The 18,906-nt window shown below is 47.2% G+C and overlaps 1 protein-coding gene across 2 annotated transcripts; it reads right to left on the bottom strand.

Moving 5' to 3' along the window:
• Nucleotides 1–3,501: 3,501 nt before the first annotated feature.
• Nucleotides 3,502–15,723, bottom strand: MRO (maestro). Of its 2 annotated transcripts, none has more exons than XM_012769837.3 (7): nt 15,621–15,723; nt 11,977–12,079; nt 10,596–10,742; nt 9,103–9,285; nt 6,133–6,288; nt 4,506–4,613; nt 3,502–4,162 (listed from the first exon to the last, which is right to left on the bottom strand). In XM_012769837.3, the coding sequence occupies exons 2-7, from the start codon at nt 12,073–12,075 to the stop codon at nt 4,109–4,111; spliced, it is 747 nt and encodes a 248-aa protein (XP_012625291.1). In that variant the 5' UTR covers nt 12,076–12,079; nt 15,621–15,723; the 3' UTR covers nt 3,502–4,108. The 2 variants fall into 2 exon arrangements, with proteins under 2 accessions (XP_012625291.1, XP_012625292.1); XM_012769838.3 differs by lacking the exon at nt 15,621–15,723 and adding an exon at nt 14,308–14,409.
• Nucleotides 15,724–18,906: the final 3,183 nt, after the last annotated feature.

The following is an 18,906-nucleotide window of genomic DNA, read 5'->3' as shown; positions in this document are numbered from 1 at the left end:
GCCCCCTGTTTAAAAAGTTTGAGGACACCTGAATTAGTCTATTCACTGGAATTTCACAGGCTTCTTTCTATTCATACTGCTTAGTACAACTGGCCACACCTGTTAGCTTCTCAGCCCTTTCCTTTGCCTCTTCCTCTCCTCTCTCCCCTCTCTTTAAGACAGACCTATCTCATGAGCACCCTAAAGCAAGGACCAAGTTTCATGCACAGCCCTAGCCTGAGCACTTAGCACGGTAGCATTCGAACATTCCTTTTTCTTTCTTTCCGTCCACTGTTCAGTATCTAATGTTTGAAAGTAAGAGATCTCGAAGCATTCATTACCTTGAAGTTGGCATTCAAATTAGCAGGCATCTTATGGGGAAGGGGAAACTTTAAATATATACATGTAAAAGTAACCTGTAGATCAGTTATAAGGAATCATGCTCATTTGTCAAAATGGGCTCCTGCCAAAAAGGAGTAATAGCTTCAGGTGACTTTCTGACTTTTTTCCCCCCTGATCAACTTCACTTACTGAGTACCTACTGAGTACTTTTGAGATCACATGGGAGAGACAAAAATATACAAAATAGGGTCCTGCCTTCAGCAGCTCCAATCTAAACAGGAAAAAAGACATATAAGTAAAAAAAAAAAAAAGCAAAACTTCCAGATGAGATAAGACGTGTTAAGTGGCATAAGATTGCTAGAATGTTCTGGGAAATCAGAGATTCAAGTTCTTCCCTGGCTGAGGGGATCAGGCATTTGACCTAGGCCTTGCAGTCCAGATAAAACATGCACGTGAAATGTGTGTGCGTGGGCATGCGAGCGCGTGTGGGCGTGAATGTGCGTGGGGGGTGGGGGGAAGGGATTCAAAGCAGAAAGACCAGACTGAGCAAAGGTGAGGGAGTAGAAGAATCTGAGAAGTGTCCAGAAAAGGCAGAGGAGCAAAGAGCATAACAGAAGAAAAGGCTGAAAACGAAGGTGTGACCTCGTGGGTCAGGAGCCCCCGAATGGCAGGTTTGACTTTGGACGTTTTTCCCTCTACAGTTTGAGGCCATTTAGTCCTTAAGCAAATGATTCTTAATCATCTGATAGGTGGTAGGCCCTGTGACAGGTCTGGTGAGATACAAAAAGGAAAACAAGGCCTGGTCCCTTGCTCTCGCCACTAAATTTCATAATAATTTAAGTTTCTAGAAATATAATTTAAACTCAAAGAGGATGTGTTAAGAGCAAAGCAAAATTGGCCCAGACAACAAAGTTAATGATAACGGATCTTTTTTGTTTACCTATGGCTATGTGACAAACTCTCCCCAAATGTTTTAATGACTTAAAACAACGATCATTTGATTCCTTGTTCGTGATTCCACGACTGGGATAGTCTTGATTGGAGATGCCCAGCTCTTTTCCACATGTGTCAGCTGGAGGAGCTTCTGGCCGGAAGGACCAATCTGGGTCATGCCCCTGGGCCTCCGATTTTGCTGTGGGCTGGGTTTCTCCATTCTTCCACACACACGATCTCAGACATTCTCCTTTATTTGTTTTTTTGAGACAAAGTGTCACTCTGCTGCCCTGGCTGGATTACAGTGGCATCACCATAGCTCACTGTAACCTCAAACTCCTGGGCTCAAGCGATCCTCCTGCCTCAGCCTCCTGAGCAGCTAGGAATACAGGCACGTGCCACCACACCCGGCTAATGTTCCTATTTTTAGTAGGGACAGGGTCTCACTCTTGCTCAGGCTGGTCTCGAACTCCTGACCCCAAGTGAACTTCCTGCCTCGGGCTCCCAGAGTGCTAGGATTACAGGTATGAGCCACCACACCCAGCCTCTCCTTTGTTACTGGTAGTTCAACTTCTTATGTGGCAGCTGGCAACCCCCAGAGTGCAAAAGAGGAACCTTCCAGGGCTTCTAGAACTGGCCCAGTGCCACTTCTGTCTCAGTCTAATGGTTAAAGCAGGTCACAAGGCCAGCCCAGATTCAAGGGAAGGGGACTACATAAGGACATGAGTATCAGGAGGTGTGATTCATTAGGGCTACCAAAATAAGAGGTCACCACAGAATCTTAAATAATCCAACAGCATCTTCCATGATTTTAAGCCACTGAGGGACACTAAATGTACAGATTTTTCTACTCTAGAGCTGTGGTCCCCAACCCCGGGGGCTGCAGACCAGTACTGGTCCATGGCCTGTTAGGCTGCACAACAAGAGATGAGCATCAGGCAAGCGAGTGAAGCTTCATCTGTATTTACAGCCGCTCCCCATCACTCGCATCTCCGCCTGAGCTCCATCTCCCCTCCCTCCTTCCCCTGCCCCCGCTTCATGGAAAAATTGTCTTCCACGAAACTAGTCCCTGGTGCCAAAAAAGTTGGGGACCGCTGCCCTAGAGCATGTAACCCTACCTGCCTCACCCTATCCCTACCTTTTTCAATGCCAGCAAAATGCAGTCCTTTCTCATGCCACTCACTGACCACTTAAGGGAACTGCTCAGATTCTAAACCAACCTCACAACATAGTTTCAAATAGGCCAACATCCCCGGAGGGAAGGGGGGGTGTCTCACAGCTCAGAATCATCCATCTGCTCCTGAGCCTGTGTCCCTCCTAAGAGCTCCTGCTGCCACACTCCCCAGCTTCAAAATAGGAAGAAACTCCATTCCTGCCTGGCACCTGCCACCCCATCAGCCATCTCCCACACCCTCGTCTCACCCAGGACACTCCTCACCCCCTCATCTGTGTTGCACGGCCCGGTCTCCGGGAGCTTCAGCAGAAAATTGAGTTCCTGGGTCTCAGAATGCCATGTAAGATCCCTCTGTAACTTCTGACCCTCTTGTGCTTTCCATCTCTGGTGATCTTTCTGTTTCCAAGACTGAACACAACGTTCCCGGTGTGGCCCGGATACAGAGTTCAGTTGTGGTATCAGCATTTCTATAGGAACCTGGGAAGCAATCTGGGAAGGTGGGAGGGGCTAAGAGATTTTTCTTGAAACTTTTTATGGGTGATATGACTCCCCCCCCCATATCTAGGATTGGTTACCAAAAATATTGGCATAAGAGCTAAGAAGTGATTAATAAAAATACACACTTGGTTCACATAAGTTAATAAAAATGTATACTGAGTACATATAAAAGTAAAAAAGTTAACTGGGTTTAATAGAAGAGCAGAAGCTGAGGGGTTGTTTCAGTTTGTTGGTTTTATTTTGCTTTTTACATTTCTGACCATCCATCAATGGTCCCATGAAGAGGCAGGACTGTCTGGTTATTGAGAGTGAGCTCAAGACGTCCAACCATAGGAATTTGAATTCTGGCTCCTTCATGTACTGAGTTATCTTGGACAAGTTATTAACACTTAATTTCCCTGCACCTTGGTTTTCTCATCTATAAAATGAGGTTAATAATGAGTACCTATCTCATAGGGTTGTTGTGAGTATCAAATAGTACTTTCAAAAAGCTCTTCAATAGTGCCTGCTAAATGGTAAATACTCTCAATAAACATTACATACTATTATTATTATTCCACAAATTACCATCAGCCTCAGGATTTTCAACACATGCTGTATAGATTTTTTCTCTTTATTAATTCTTGTTTAGGATAACTTTGGAGGCAATGACTGTTTAAAATTATGAGAAGTTAAAGATATGCCTGCAATCACCTTCTTGGTGTCTTGGCCAACTGTAAATAAGTCTTTTGCAAGGAAAGGTATCAATAGCAAATATTAACAGGAAAGTAACAATAGCAAATACATTTGAAAAACCCTTAAGGTAACAGTTATTTTCCTGAGCCTCAGAAATTAAATATTAAAAATAAAGGATAGGTAACAGAGATGACTTTAAAACAGGAAAAAGCTAAGACATAAGCAATAAATCTACAAACATTTGAAATGTTTTAAAGAAAACGTATACTTGCTCATGAAATTTGTATGGAAAGAAAATGAGATAAGGGAAAGCGATTTAGAATTTTACTTTAGATATAATGATACAATTCCATAGTATTTTTTTTTCCATTGATTGCTCTCCTAACATCCCCTTTTGTAGTGCACTCACAAGAAGCAAGTAGAAGAGGCATCCAATGAGATAAAACAGAGGAACTTGAGGTCCCTGGCCATGTGTTCACATGGAATCACCTCTCTGCTGCTCCATGTTTACAGAATTTTATTTGCATAGAAGAACTGCAGGAGCTCTGGGTGGTAGTGGCTCTGAAACAAATAAGCAGAGGTACATGTGAGGGAGGGACTCAGTGAACCCCCTTGACTGTATAACTAGTAGTCCCTTACCAATGCAGGTCATGAGGACAAGCAATTGGAAGAGATGGTGGCTTTATCACTTGCCTTCCAGAACTGGGCCTGCCAGTATATTTTTGTGCACAATTCTCTGGGTGTTTTGCCATTCACTTTATATGACGGGCCAGTTATAATCGAAACATAATTGGCCTGACTCGCTTTGTGGGGGAAACTCCCTGGTGTGCTTGGCCACCTTCTGTGTTAACCACCAGGAGGGCAGAGACCGTAAGAGAACTCTCTCCTGCCCCGGCTCACTCACCAGCTGCCGGCAGAGTTTAGGGTTCCTTTGATCGTCCTCGCTCTGGAAGCTGTATTCCTTCCTTAGTTTCAGATACGGAGAACAGGCTCGAAAAGTTGTTTTGCAAGCCTGAGGGAAATAATAATATCATCTTATTGTTCAAAATATTAGAGAGTTCTATAACCCCAAGCAAGGAAGACTGTCCCAGACGATTGTACCCAATCTGTGGTCAGTGAGCCACTGAGAGTATGAACTTAACTTCCAGGAGGTTTGAAAATTTGAATATTTAAGGATGAGTACTTATAAAATGACCTTATAATTTGGGGGCTGGTGGGAAGGGCATAGCTTCATAGCTGATCACAGCCCTTGTTATCCTTCCAACAAAGATAGTGCTGGATTCCTAAATTTAATCTCTCTCTCTCTCTCTCTCTCTCTCTCTCTCTCTCACTTAAAGAAGACAGGTGGGCTGGGTGCGGTGGCTCACGCCTGTAATCCTAGCACTCTGGGAGGCCGAGGCGGGCGGATTGCTTGAATTCAGGAGTTCAAGACCAGCCTGAGCAAGAGCGAGACCCCGTCTCTACTTTAAATAGAAAAAAATTAATTGGCCAACTAATATATATATAGAAAAAATTAGCCGGGCATGGTGGCGCATGCCTGTAGTCCCAGCTACTGGGGAGGCTGAGACAGCAGGATTGCTTGAGCCTAGGAGATTGAGGTTGCTGTGAGCTAGGCTGATGCCACGGCACTCACTCTAGCCCGGGCAACAAAGCGAGACTCTGTCTCAAAAAAAAAAAAGAAGACAGGTGGTTTGGTAGACCCTTTGCTCCCAGTGGCTTTGAAACATTCACCCAGTCCCACTCCAAGGCAGGCCTGAAGTTGACCCAACCATGTTAGGACACATTTTCTCTAAGAATAAAACAAAAGTTCCCTAGGGAATTAAGAAGCCAGGGGTGGGAATCTCTGCTGGCACAGTAACAAAAGCTCATTGGGCATGCATCAATATGCTCATTTTGTGGGCCGCTGCACCCTTATTAAACCTGTGCCTAGTCGGGCGTGGTGGCTCACGCCTGTAATCCTAGCTCTCTGGGAGGCCGAGGCGGGTGGATCACTTGAGGTCAGGAGTTCAAAACCAGCCTGAGCAAGAGCGAGACCCCGTCTCTACTATAAATAGAAAGAAATTCATTGGCCAACTAATATATATAGAAAAAATTAGCCGGGCATGGTGGCGCATGCCTGTAGTCCCAGCTACTTGGGAGGCTGAGACAGCAGGATTGCTTGAGCCTAGGAGATTGAGGTTGCTGTGAGCTAGGCTGACGCCACGGCACTCACTCTAGCCTGGGCAACAAGGCGAGACTCTGGCTCAAAAAAAAAAAAAAAACAAAAAAAAAACCCTGTGCCTCTCTGGGCCCCGCCCATCCCTCTGAGCTTTTCCAGCACTGACAGGCGCTGGATGTGGCCAGATGGGGCAGAAGCAAATGGAAAACAGCACTGTTCCCCAGAGAGAGAGTCGGTGGAGGGGGCGCCTTGTCCAGGACTCACACGGATACCCTGCTAAGCACCCATAGCTCGACTCAACAGGGCTGCATCCTAACTCCTTTTACACATAGCACGGAGATTCACGCGGGAGCTTGGAGGGTCACGGTCTTACCTTAGCAACCTGGGGGTTCCGATCCTGTAAATGGATCAGGAGGGAATCTCGTGTCTGCTTAACCTGACTGGTGAAAAATTTCTTCCATTTCCGCCCAGCAAAGGCAGCCAATTGCCCAAACAAAACAAAGGCGGAGTATCTCAGACCGTCGTTTTCCTGTAGGTCCCCATCAAAAACACAACAACAAAGCCAGGTCATTCTTCAAAGGCAACGACATCAGGACACATGCCAACTATGGTTCCTAGAGGTCTATCGCAGGGTGTGCCAGCAGATTTCTTCTAAAGCACCCAGCTGGGTGGGCGGGGGGCAGAGTGGAGGGGGCCGGGGAGTCTTCAGTGAGCTTCTCCCGCAGAAGAGAAGATTAGCCTGGAGGGTCACTAGTGCTACTCTCAGCTTCCCAGCTTTTCATTCATTATTTCATGTTTTGGAGATAGAATACATTTATATGGTTCAAAATTTAAAAAAAAAAAATTTCATAGAAAAATTAAGTCTCCTTCTACTGTTCTCCATCTGCCACCAAATTTTCCTCCCCACAAGTTAACAAAGTTTTAAGTTTTGAGTGTAGCCCTCCAGAAAATGAAGAACACAGAAAAATGTATCAATATATCACATGCTCCTTTCTCTCTTTTTTACATACATAACAGCACACCATGTCACTGTCGTTATGCACCTTGATTTTTCCATCAATCTATTTAGGAGCTATTCCATGTCCATATATAAATGAGCTTTCATTTTTGTTTCTTTTGTTTTCTACATCAACATTTAGCCAACTGATTCCCTATTTATTATTCCCAGCATTTTTGCCAGATCTCTTTTCTTTACTTTTCTTCGGAATTTCTCCCACTGGTAGTGGAAATAATCATCATGTTTCTTTCCCCGACACCCTCCCAACTCTCCCTGCTTTTAGTCCAGTTGGTCAGTTTGTCCCTGAGCACGTGAGACCTCTCTTTCTCTCCAAAATGGGCTGTTTGGTCCAAGTATCCCCTTTCCAGGCGAGGAGACTGAGGCATTGTCAGATAGCAGAGAGCCAGCAGAGTGACCCTGTCTGCTGACTCTTGATACACAAGATTTTGTATCAACATTTTGTGGTCCTAGTGAACCAAGTGAACCAGAGGGAACAGGGCTGGGCGGGCCTCCTCAGGGTGGAAAGAAGCACCTAGAACTGGGGTCACGGAGACTCAGAAAGACTGAGAACTACTGATCATTTTGTGAAGTATTTAAAAATATTCTTTTAGCATGTGACATACACAGAATTTGCCTCAGTTGCATTTTCTTCACTGCTCTATCAGTGTGTGTGTGTGTGTGTGTGTGTGTGTTTAATTCAATTAAACCAACATTTATGATTTATGGCTGGGCTTGGTGGCTCACACCTGTAATCCTAGCACTTTGGGAGGCCAAGGCAGGAGGATCACTTGAGGCCAGGAGTTTGAGACCAGCCTGGGAAACTTAGTGAGCCCTCCATCTCTACAAAAAAAAATAAGAAAAATTAGCCAGGTATGGTGGCGTGTGCCTGTAGTCCCAGCAACTAGGGAGGCTGAGGCAGGAGGCTCACTCGAGGCTGCAGTGAGCTATAATTGTACCACTGCACTCCAGCTTGAGCAACAATAAGACCCTGTCTCTAAAAAAATAAATTTTTAAAAAACAACAAAAAGCCCTAACATGTATGGAAAACTTCCCCTGTCCAAAGCCCTCCCCTAGTGTTATGAGACGTACAGGGATGTACAAGACAGGCGGCTGTCCCCCTAGGAGTCTGACGGCCATCTGACGGGAGCACGTGCACAGGTGAGCACAGTGTGGGCGCACGGTGACGAATGCTATCTGTGAGAGATGCAAACTGTCAGCAGACAGCTCTGCCTGAGAATGTCCATGTTTCTACACAGCCAGAGCTTTCTGATCAAAAGTCACAGGCAACCTTGGTTTAAACAGCAGCTCAATGGCAAGCAAGTCCTGGAAGTCTTCACACTGCACCTCCGGAGAGATTCAGAGCCATCCCCCGTGTGGCGTTTGCTTACATTCCAGGGTGGTGAAGTAGAGACTTTCCTGTCCCCTCCCAGAGAGGACTGGCTTACATTCAAGAGCAAAAATCTCTCCGTGCCTCTGTGGAGGAAGGAGGGACAACATGCCAGCAGTTCCTACTAAAGCTCCACGCGTTGTCATTTCAAGGTTTTTCTTCCTTTCCTGTGGTGCCAGCACATCTGGCTGTCACCGCGTTGCTCCATGGAGAATGAGGGCGTGGGAAGTGACACAGGTCCCTCTGTGAGTAAAGACAGGTCTGTTCCCCAGTCTGGGCATCCTGTCTTTCAGAGAGGGACACTGTGGCAGGCTCGCTCATTTGTTAGCTTGCGAGACGAGTCCCTGAGGCTCCTGACGGTTTAAGACTGACCCAGGTACCAGCGGTCTTTCTGCTTAGCCCGTCTTGTCATCTGCTAGTGAAGAGCACAGGCCCCACAGCTGGGGACCTAGTTTCAAGTCCACCTACTGGCTTTGTGAACCTTGAGCAAGTTCTAACCTCTCTGTGCTTTGATTTCCGCATCTATAAAGTGATGATAATTACAGTGCCTACTTCATGGGGTTATTGTGAAAAGCATAAGAGAAAAATCCATGCAAACTGCCTACTACTGTGCCTGGCACACAGTAGGGGTTGCTACATGCAAACTATTGCTACTGTTACATTTATAAGAGAGCATTCACTCCATGTTGGCATCACCATCACGTGACATCGGTGTGCATATATTCACTTCTCTATTAAAATGAAAACTCGTTGAGGGGTAGTGATGGAATCCTATATATCTCTATATGTCCCCCATAAACCCTGGCACAGTACTGGTCTCTCAGTAAGATTCACTAATAAATAAGCGATTTATTATTCTTGTTGAGACCTTGTTCCCTGAGCAGCATGCCACCCGGGGCTCACATTTCTAATCCCACTTTGATTCCAATAACCCAGAGTGGCTCGAGTATCTCACTTACGTCATCTAACAGCGTCCTGGTCTGCAGGGTGATGTCTATGAAGAAGGACCCCAAGCCTTTCCCCTGGGTCTTCCCCAGCATGATGATCAGAGTCTTCACACTCTCGTGGATGACTTCAGAGCTCACAGGGTCATACAATCCATGCACCAGCAGGTCTAAAACAAGTTTCTTATACTTTCTCACCTGTTGGCAAGGTTTGAAAAGCATTAGTAGCACAGGCATGGCTCCCCATGGGTGGCAAAGCAACTCCACTTTTTTTTTTTGAGACAGAGTCTCACTCTGTTGCCTGAGCTAGAGTCCGTGGCGTCAGCCTAGCTCACAGCAACCTCAAAGTCCTGGGCTCAAGCGATCCTCCTGCCTCAGCCTCCTGAGTAGCTGGGACTACAGGCATGCGCCACTATGCCCAGCTAATATTTTTCTATATATTTTTGGTTGGCCAATTAATTTGTTTCTATTTTTAGTAGAGACAGGGTCTTGCTCTTGCTCAGGCTGGTCTTGAACTCCTGACCTCGAGCGATCCACCCATCTCGGCCTCCCAGAGTGCTAGGATTACAGGCGTGAGCCACCACGCCTGGCCGCAACTCCACTTTCAATCTCCCAATAGCCTGGGACCTGGACTAAGAGACCATGGCTTTCTTTGGCATCTGTGCGACAGCTCTCATCCAAACACAAATGCTTCTCCTAACTCGACCCAAGCACTCAGTCTTGGAAGGAGCCTAGGAAGAGCAGTCTGGAGTGTGGCCTTAGGGCAGGCGAGGCTGGTGGGGGCACTGCAAGGTGGGTGGTGCCCCTGGCTGGGCGAGGGGACTGGGAATGGTGGGTACTTTCATAGTGGGGAGGGGGAAGTTGGCAGATGCTGAAGGAGGAGGTGGAAACAACATCTTTTACTAAACTAACAAAAATTATTAGAAAAATCACTAAAAAGTCACCAAGGAGTCCCACAGTGGACAACACCACGGTGTGATGACCTCGAATGAGCCACGCCCCCATGCAATCTCCTCCTGTCCAGTGTGGAAGGAGCCTGTGACTTGTGTCTAGCCTGTAGGTCACCCCAAAGGTGATGGGTGTCGCTCCGTCTTAGCAGCAAGGAGTAGGCGACACTCTCCCGGCGGCCTTGAAGCAATGAGCAGCGGTGTCGTGAGAGGGTGGCCTTTGGATGCTGAGACTGGGCCCCAGCGGACAGGACAGCCAGCAAAAAAAACAGAAACCCCGGTCCTGCAATCGCGAGGAACCGAATCCCACCAACAACCACGTAAGCATGGAAGAGGCTCCTGAGCATCAGGAAGGACAGCAGCCTGGGTGACACCTGACTGCAGCCTTGCAAGACGCCGAGCAGATGACCCAGACAAGCCGCACCCAGACTCCCGACCCACAGAAACTCTGAGAAAATAAACGTGTGTGGCTGAGTCTGCAGTGGTTTGTCCCACGGCAGCAGAGAACTAGCGCACGAGACCACGGCCCAGCCGGGAGACTCTGTGACTTGGGGACCCTACCTTGTTGGGGGCTTCACAGGCCATGGTGCCGAGGCCTCTCATGGCCATGCGACGCTTTTTAGCGCTGGGGTCCCGGGCTCTTTCTGCCAAGATGAAAAACACATTCTTCAGAGGCTCCCGCTTCTGGAATCTGAGTTTCCTGGAGACCTGGGTGGTCGGTCAAACGCAGACGAATGTGAGCGTGCTCAGAGCCCCAGCCAGCCCCAGCCCAGCCCCTCCCTCGAAAGAAAACCCGTGATTGCCTGCTCCATTTTACCCCTTGTTTCTCCAACTAGGGATGCCCGATTTTTGTTGGAAATGTAGTAGTAGCTTGATCTTTTTAACAAAGAAATTGATGGAGGAAGAGGAAATGGGGGAAGAAATATAACTCAGGGCTGGTGCGTAGGTAGGTTTGGGGGTGCTGGGGAGAGAAGCTCTACAGTAGCGGTGGGCGGGACAGAAGGTGAAAGAAGGGGGACTTCATAAGTGTTGACATGAGCTGGGAATACGGGTCCCTTTCACAGTAAAAGGTGGGCTGTCGTTCTTCCCATCTCAAAGAGAATTCTCTTTACCCTTCTTCTTCCTCCAGCTCTGTCCATTTTTCTGCTCTGGTTTGTGGCCAGACACCTTGAAACACACGTCTATACTTGCTTTCTCCAATTCTTCTCCTCCCCTTCTCTCTTGAACCCTCTGCAATCGGGCTGATGGCCCTCTGGAGGACTAATCCCAAGGGTCAGTTCTCAGTAGTCATCTTAGCCTCTCAACAGAACATGTCCCAACCCCAAAATGCATGTATCTATCTGAGCAATTAAGATTAGGAAGAGAAATGCATAAATAATGCAATTTGGGAAACACTGTGTGTCTCACAGAAACCTGTACTTCGAGGACTAAACGCTAAGTAACTGCAGGGCCAGGGAGGGGACAAGATACGGGCGACCCTCGGTAGTCAGCTCTGGTGCCAGGAAGGCCCAGTGTGCTGCAGATGCACATGGTGACATGCAGTAGAATCGGAATCAAGGCAGTGGAAGGTCCAGACAAGACCAAAGATAAAAGCCACCTCCCCACCATCCTTGGAAAGGGGGATGGGAGGGAATCGGATTCTGACCCAGCTGTCTCCATAGCGCTACCCGGGAGATTGGGTCGTATCCAAGCCTCGTTGTTGTTTCTGAACATCCATCGCAGTTCATTCTGTACACCTATGTTAGCAGCAAGCTACGTTCTTCCCATCTTCTTGCCATCCTACAAACATTCTATTCATGTCATCAAAGAACTGTCACCAAACTTTTTTCAGAAGAAAGAACTGCAGTGGGGCAGGCCTAACTAACCGCAGGGCAGGCACGCACACGCCTCACAGGATAGTCTCTGGGAAGGGACATTTGCTCCTGATTACTCTGTGTCAGACCTTGGAAAAGAAAGATATCACTGACGTCCTTTTCCTCTTGGGCTGGGAAGGAGGGATGGCGGGGGGCTGGCCCAGGATTCTCCTCTGTGTTTGGTCCATGGAACTTAAAGAAAAAAAAAATCATCGTACGAGTCACAAACACTGATCATCGACAAACATTGTTAAACAGAGCAATGCGGGAAGGAGAGAAAGAGGCAACAATCTTCAGGCCTGTCTTTAGGACCCTTTCTTCTTGGGGAGGAGATAAATAGCAGTTTGAGGCAGCCCCAAAAGGAATAGGAGCTCAAGGGGTAAGGGGTCCACCCTCTGGCTCTCCACTCCATTCTGTGGACTTCTTGTGTCACGATCACCAAAGAAGTAAAATACAGATTTCAAGTGTTTCCCCCCCCAGAGTCTTCATGAATTGAAATACAGAGTAGCCTCCAATTTTTTGTTTTTTTAAAGCTCCCTGAGAATGTAAATTGGCACTAATTTTCAGAGAGAACTCTGGTGCTATCTCTTGCCATTTTAAGAGGCATATACTCTTTCCCTGGACAATTTGTTAGTCTTACAGACGTCATAGGCTCAGAGACATGCACAGGGGACAGCCACCACACCGTTCTCATGAACAGCAATGTGTTCAGTCACCTGGCTGAACCAAGATTCCCTTTGACTCAAGACATTCCCAGAGTCTTTACGATTAAGCTAGTGGTTCCCACATTTGAGTGTGTATAAGAATCGCCTGGCAGACTTGTGAAAACACAGCTTCCCAGGCATGACACCCAGAGTTCCTGATTCTGTGCATCTGGACCGGAGCCTAATCATTTCTGACAAACTCCCAGGTGACACTGGGATGTGCCCAGTTTGGGGACCACACTTTGAGAACCGCTGCATTAACAAAAAGAAACCACAGCATTACAATGTCATTTCTCTGCAGAAAAAAAAGGACTTTAAAATTCACACTGAGGCACAACACATGCTTGGTTCTTTCTTTCTGGGGCTTTTCTTATGTTTCAATAGAACCTGCCACTTCTAGAATGCTCTGGATCAGAGCTGACAACGCCTGGCCGTGGATGCGGGTAGCTTACAAGAAGCAAAACTCCCTCAAGCTGAGGACCTGTCGCCAAGGAGGGCACAGGCCTCATTATGAAGCAGCTGGTGTTTCTGTTCCAAGGCAAAAGAAAATCATGCCTGAAGCTTCTCTCTATTGGGAAGGAAAACAAGCCTGCTACCCTGTTCTTTCTGCTTGACTTCTCTTGCAAGATTAGCATTAACAGCTAAGGGCTTTAGCCATCCCAGCCCCCCCCCCACCCCCCCAGCCTTCAGAAACCGACCAGCCAGCCCAGGCTTAATAGGCTTGAGTAGAATTTAAGGTCGTGGAAGGCTCTCAAGCCGGGCAAAGCTAATGCGGGTTGAGCGGCTTCTCCGAATGCAAGATTCGGTATGTGGTTAGAGACCCACACACACAGCTCCATCTCGAACTCACTGCCTCTTCTAGAAAACCCTTCCCTACTTCTCCACCACAGGATAAAAACTGCGACCTAGTTTCATCTCACAGGTTGTCAGGGCGCCTCTCGATGTTTGGTGCAGGACAAGCAAAGCATGTCCCACGGTGTTGGCTGCACCTCCTATGTCAGAACCCTTGGGGTACTTATCAACGCCAGGCCCACCCCGGAATTACTGGATCCGAATCTCAGGGCGTGTCGGCCCGCACATTGCACTTTGTGTACAAAGTGCAGCTGGTGATGCCACACCTATGCTGGGATATGAGAATCTCCGCCCTGGAAATTCAGTAATCCCAGAATTGGCGTACTCCACTAAGCTGAAACCACCCATCGGGAGACAGCCTGGCGGTCAGAGGAGGAGCTGGGGCCAAGGGGCGAGGAAGAAAAGGATGGCCATGTCTGCAGGGAACAAGGAATCGATGCCATATGTTTGTGAAGCACTTTGAATGTCACTTTCAAAATAAAATTAAAATCACAGCAAGCTGTATGTCTGTGACTTGTACACTTTTCTAGAATGCTATTCTTAAATTTAACGTTTCTTTTAAGAATAAAACAAATTAGGGGTTCCATCAAGGTCACGGTGCCCCTCGCCTGGACCTCTGCATCTCTTGAGCGTGCGGCTTCTTAAAGGACTCCCGCAACCCACACGGCCTCCCTCCTGCCTGCAGGGCCTCCCAACTCTGCAAAAAGGTAAGTCCTTTACACCCCGTCCAATCCAACTAAAGGGTCATTTCCATCTGCTGCAACACAGGATCTGAGAGAGGAAACTTGAACACACTACAACAAACACAGTATGCAGACTCAAAGATTTCTCAGGTGTTCTAACTGCTCCCACAAGCCCACTCACCTCCGAACAGCTGTTCTTTCCTGCTAGAGTTATATTTCTCTGGTGGGTTTCCACGGTGATCACTGGTGCCTAGCCTAGTGTGGCCACCTTGAAACCAAAGACATGGCTTTGCTTGTAGTGTTGGGGATTCCTATGCTCATTCGTCAGTGAATTCGTCACTTCTGGGAAGTGCTTCCTGAGTCAGCTAAACCCAGACCCCCATTTTCCCCATCCCCGAGACCCTGAAGCTTGTCTGTTTATTGCCGAGTTGTGGTTCTGCCTGGTCTTACTAAAGAGGCATGGATTTGGGGTCACTTAGAAAACTGTTTCATGCTTTGTGCTGATGTAAATCCTTCTGAGTCAAAATGCTAGGTTTATGGTCAATAATCCTTTTACTTATTGAAGCTGAAAGGTATATTATGAAAGCCAAATGTACAAAACACTTTGTTCTTCTCTTCTGGAAAGTGAGCAGAAGAAACTTTTTCCTTGCTTGTATGGACAGGAAAAGTTTGAGAAAAGTCCTGATAATCTGAAATGATTTTTGGAACTAGAATGATTTTATAGAAACTGACTTTACAAGGGTCTTCCCAAGTGTCTTTAAGTTCTCACTACATTTAAAGAAACCAAAATTAGTAAACTCATAAAGTATTATGCATGTGGTTTACTCAAAGACAGCTCGAAAAACGCCAACTAGTGGATCCATATTCTAAAAAAAAAAAGGGGGGGCTATGGCCCCACATTTAAGATTGAGAAACTTTATATTTTTAGGTAAAATATTTGAGGTATGTATCATTTTTGATTCTCTGCTTTAACCAACTTCTTTCTTTAACTTCCTAAAATCCAGTTCCAATCTCTCAAATAAGAGGGTTTCACTGTATTGAATCTTCACAATGACCTTGGGGTCTAATTGTCCTCATTTTAGCGAAGAAGAAACTGGGGCTTAGAGTAATCTCAGACAATTCACCTGAAGTCCAATAGTCGTGGCAGAGCGGATTTCAAGACTCCAAAAGCTATACTCCCACTCACCACGATACAGGCCTATGTTCAGCTCCGTGACAATGTCCCACGCAGAACGAGGGAAGATAGGCTGAAGCGTCAGTATCCTCCCTTCAGTCCCTCCCATCCTAAAGCTCTTTGCTGACAATACAATGATCTATAATCCATCTATTGAGCAATTAACACGGTTGTGAAAATAAAAGCAAACTGGGCTTCCCGGCCCACTTCAGTTTTACAAGGAGAACATCACTAGATAGCGACACGCCTACGACTCGACTCCCTCCGATATGGGACTTCTCCCGCCAGTCCGGGCTGGCCCCACCGGCGGCGTCCCTTACCTGCGGCTCCTGCGGCGGCTGTCACGTGACGAGCTGCGGTGGGTGGCGCTGGACACCGGTCCCGGGAGACTGGGGGGGGGGGGGTAGCCGAAAGTGATGACTCGGCTAAAAGCTCCCAGCCCGGAATTCCTAACATGCAGCAAGGGGAATCCGAAGGTCCTGCTTCAGGATAACGGGTCAGCAGTTATCCTGGAGTGTTGGAAAGCGAGACTCGAACAAGGGGGGAGGATCAAAGTTTGCAGGTGTCGGGGTGGAGGGGCTTGCTGCAGGCGGGCCCAAGCATCACGTGTGCCCTTTGCTTGCCCTCGCTGTGCCGAGGTGCTTTGCCTTCTCCCCTTCGCTGGAGTCTTCCCTCCTGTCCAGTGTCAGCCACACTTTCTGCAGAAAGGACGGCGACCCCGTCCCCTGCACCGAACGAGGCGGCCCTGCCCAGCGCCGTTCCCGCCGCCGCCGCTAGATGGCGGCATCGCCCAGCGGACGGGGCCGGGCGGCCTCCGCGGAGCCGCAGCGGGCGGCTTCCGTCCTCACCGCGGCCGGCCAGAGCGCGTTTGATCGCGGGACGGGACGCGGCGTTCCCTGCCAGCAGCTCCATTGTGACTGATCGTTGCACCAACAGCTAGAGCTCTGACTGTTGACGCCCCTTCCTGCCCAGCAAACACCATATGTCCGGAAAGCAGAGATTTTAAACTCTCAACAATTTAACTGATTTATTGGTAAAAACGAAACAAAATGAAAACCTGGGTGTTGCAGCACCTGCAGAATTTAGGAGCCTCCCTCCCTCCTTCGTTCCTTCCTCCCTGGGCTCCACGATCATGTGCATAAGTCTATTTATCAATAATTATTTACTGTCTGGTTTTGTGTTGAGTCATGTGGGCAATATGTCTTAAAAGAAAAAAAAAACAGTTATGTTTTCAAAGATCTGGAAGCTTACTGATATGCTAATAGATAACCTTTAATGAAAACTTCTATGTGCCAAATATTGGGGTAAATATATAGACTTAATCTCATTCAATTCTTACAACAAACCCTACGTAAATATTCTTGCTATAGTCTCCATTTTAAGGCTGGGGAAACTGAGGCACAGAGCGATTACCTTCACAAAGGTCATGCAGTTAAGTAGTGGCAGAGTTAGAATTCAGCCACATGCAGGCTGACGTTGGAGCTTGGACTCACAGCCACCATGCTGTGCAGCGGATCAGTCTGGAAAACCCAGGTAGGAGACAGGTGGACAGAGGTAAACCAGGGAGCGATGTCAGAGCGGAGGGAGAAAGAAAAAAGTGGAGGGAAAGAAAATTGATGCTCCTGAGAAAATAAGAAGAATGAGGCTAAAACAAAAACCCTGTTTTGATTGGGCTACAAGGGCATGACTGCTGACTTTTGAGGACAGAATTTCAATCAAGTGATGGAGAAAGGAAGCTAGATTGCAAAACTGAGGAAAGAGGAAATTGAGATGTCTCGTTGCCGCAAAAGGAAAGCAATAAATAGACTAGAAGAGACGGTAAGGTCGAGCAAAGGCAGTTTCGGCTTTCTTGTGTGCTTTTGAGAATAGAATAAATCCTGGGCATGATTGCAAGCAGTTGCAAGGGAGCCCTAAGATGTGGGTGGTGTCAAGTAGTGGCAGGGTAATAGGAAGAGGTGGAGGGGAAGGTCAAGGGCACAGGGAAAGGATTAGCTCCGGAGAGGAGGAAGAGAGATGCCCTTTTTGTCTGCAGCCAGGAGACAGCCGCAGAGATGGACATGGATTGATATGAACATGACAGGGATGAGCGAGTCCTATTCTTCCCAATTAGGTTTAATCTTTCCAGTAAAACCAGAGACGTGTTATCTGCTAAGAATGGGAATAAGATTTGTAAAGACGTAACCTTCGTACTGATCTAATCCAGGTGTGCTTAGAATGCCCAAAAAGCAGATCAAATTATATAAGGAACAGAGGAGAATGGACAAGGGAAGCCTGAAGTACGATTGTAAGGATTCTCTGCAAAATCTCACTTCTGAACTAGAACTGAAATGTACCCCACCCCTGCGTGGGCAGAAACACCACAGGCATACTATGAATGACTCTTTGTGTCTAAAAGTTTCTTTGTATTCAAGTTTTCAGACATTTATCAGAGAAATAGTATCTTCTCCATTGCTAAATGGGAGGACTAAAGTGCAGAGAATTATTGGGCTTAAAAGCTACGAAGAAAATCAGGGGCCAGAACCAGAATTGGTACCCAGGAGCCTTTCTGGTACTTGCAGGGGTCTGTCTTCAGCTCTATTCAGTGCTTCTCACAAAGGCTGTGGCCACAGCTAACATCCCCAGAGAGTCCCGGACACAGCACGAACTTGGGAAGAAACCCAAATCAAGGCATGATGCCCACAGGAATCCAAAATTCTCCTTATGTGGCCCAAGGCCACAGCATTGTTCCAGGAATTAGAGGGAAAGGTTCTTTGATAATTCGATTGCAATCTATTGATAAACTGATGACAGGATGTCCTTAAAATAACACACCGTAATTATTTAACTTAAGAATTTAATAATTCTATTTTCCTTATTGCCAGAAGTATAGGGCTAAGATAACTAGAAAAAGCAAAGGGGGTGATTATTTAGCCTGCATCATTGATGAAAAGGGCAACAGGCAAACTAAAGCAATCAACAATTCATTTTCCATTCAACATAGGGAAATAAGGACAAGTGAGAGTCGCCCAACAAAATGGTTCTTCCGTTTCAGGGTTTTCATAAGCACCTCCTCCTGTGAGTGTGCATTGTCTAATCAGGAAACATCAGGATTTAAGTTTCCTCCCTCTCATCTTCTTTCAGGAAATACCCCCAAGATAGGCCAAACCCTCTCTTGATTTTTACTTCTAAAAAGAAATAAGATTGGCCACCTCCTCAGTCACGGATTGGAAACACCAACTTCTCATTCATTCATTCTTCATTCTTCAACTGTTTATTGAGATCCTACTTCAGGAAGCAGAGTGCCCAGCAGCGGGGGCCAATGCTCAGACTGTGCCCTCAAAAAGAACTGACCAGGGCTGGGTGCGGTGGCTCACGCCTGTAATCCTAGCACTCTGGGAGGCCGAGGCGGGCAGATCACTCAAGGTCAGGAGTTCGAAACCAGCCTGAGCGAGACCCCGTCTCTACTAAATATAGAAAGAAATTAATTGGCCAACTAAAAATATATAGAAAAAGTTAGCCGGGCATGGTGGTGCATGCCTGTAGTCCCAGCTACTCGGGAGGCTGAGGCAGGAGGATCGATTGAGCCCAGGAGTTTGAGGTTGCCGTGAGCTAGGCCGATGCCCCGGC

The sequence above is a fragment of the Microcebus murinus genome, chromosome 17, assembly GCF_040939455.1.
Source record: "Microcebus murinus isolate Inina chromosome 17, M.murinus_Inina_mat1.0, whole genome shotgun sequence".
In the NCBI taxonomy this organism is placed as follows: domain Eukaryota; kingdom Metazoa; phylum Chordata; class Mammalia; order Primates; family Cheirogaleidae; genus Microcebus; species Microcebus murinus.
Note: the sequence above shows the minus strand (reverse complement) of the source record. Positions and strands in the feature narration are given on the sequence as shown.

Bases quoted from the DNA above. Each gene is read 5' to 3' on its own strand.
- MRO (XM_012769837.3), bottom strand. From the start codon at position 12,075: ATGGACCAAACACAGAGGAGAATCCTGGGCCAGCCCCCCGCCATCCCT. The intron at 4,614-6,132 runs GTAAGACCGTGA...TATTTCCCTCAG, and splicing joins GGAACCCCCAGGTTGCTAAG to GCTTGCAAAACAACTTTTCG. The intron at 4,163-4,505 runs GTGAGTGAGCCG...TATTTGTTTCAG, and splicing joins CTAAACTCTGCCGGCAGCTG to AGCCACTACCACCCAGAGCT.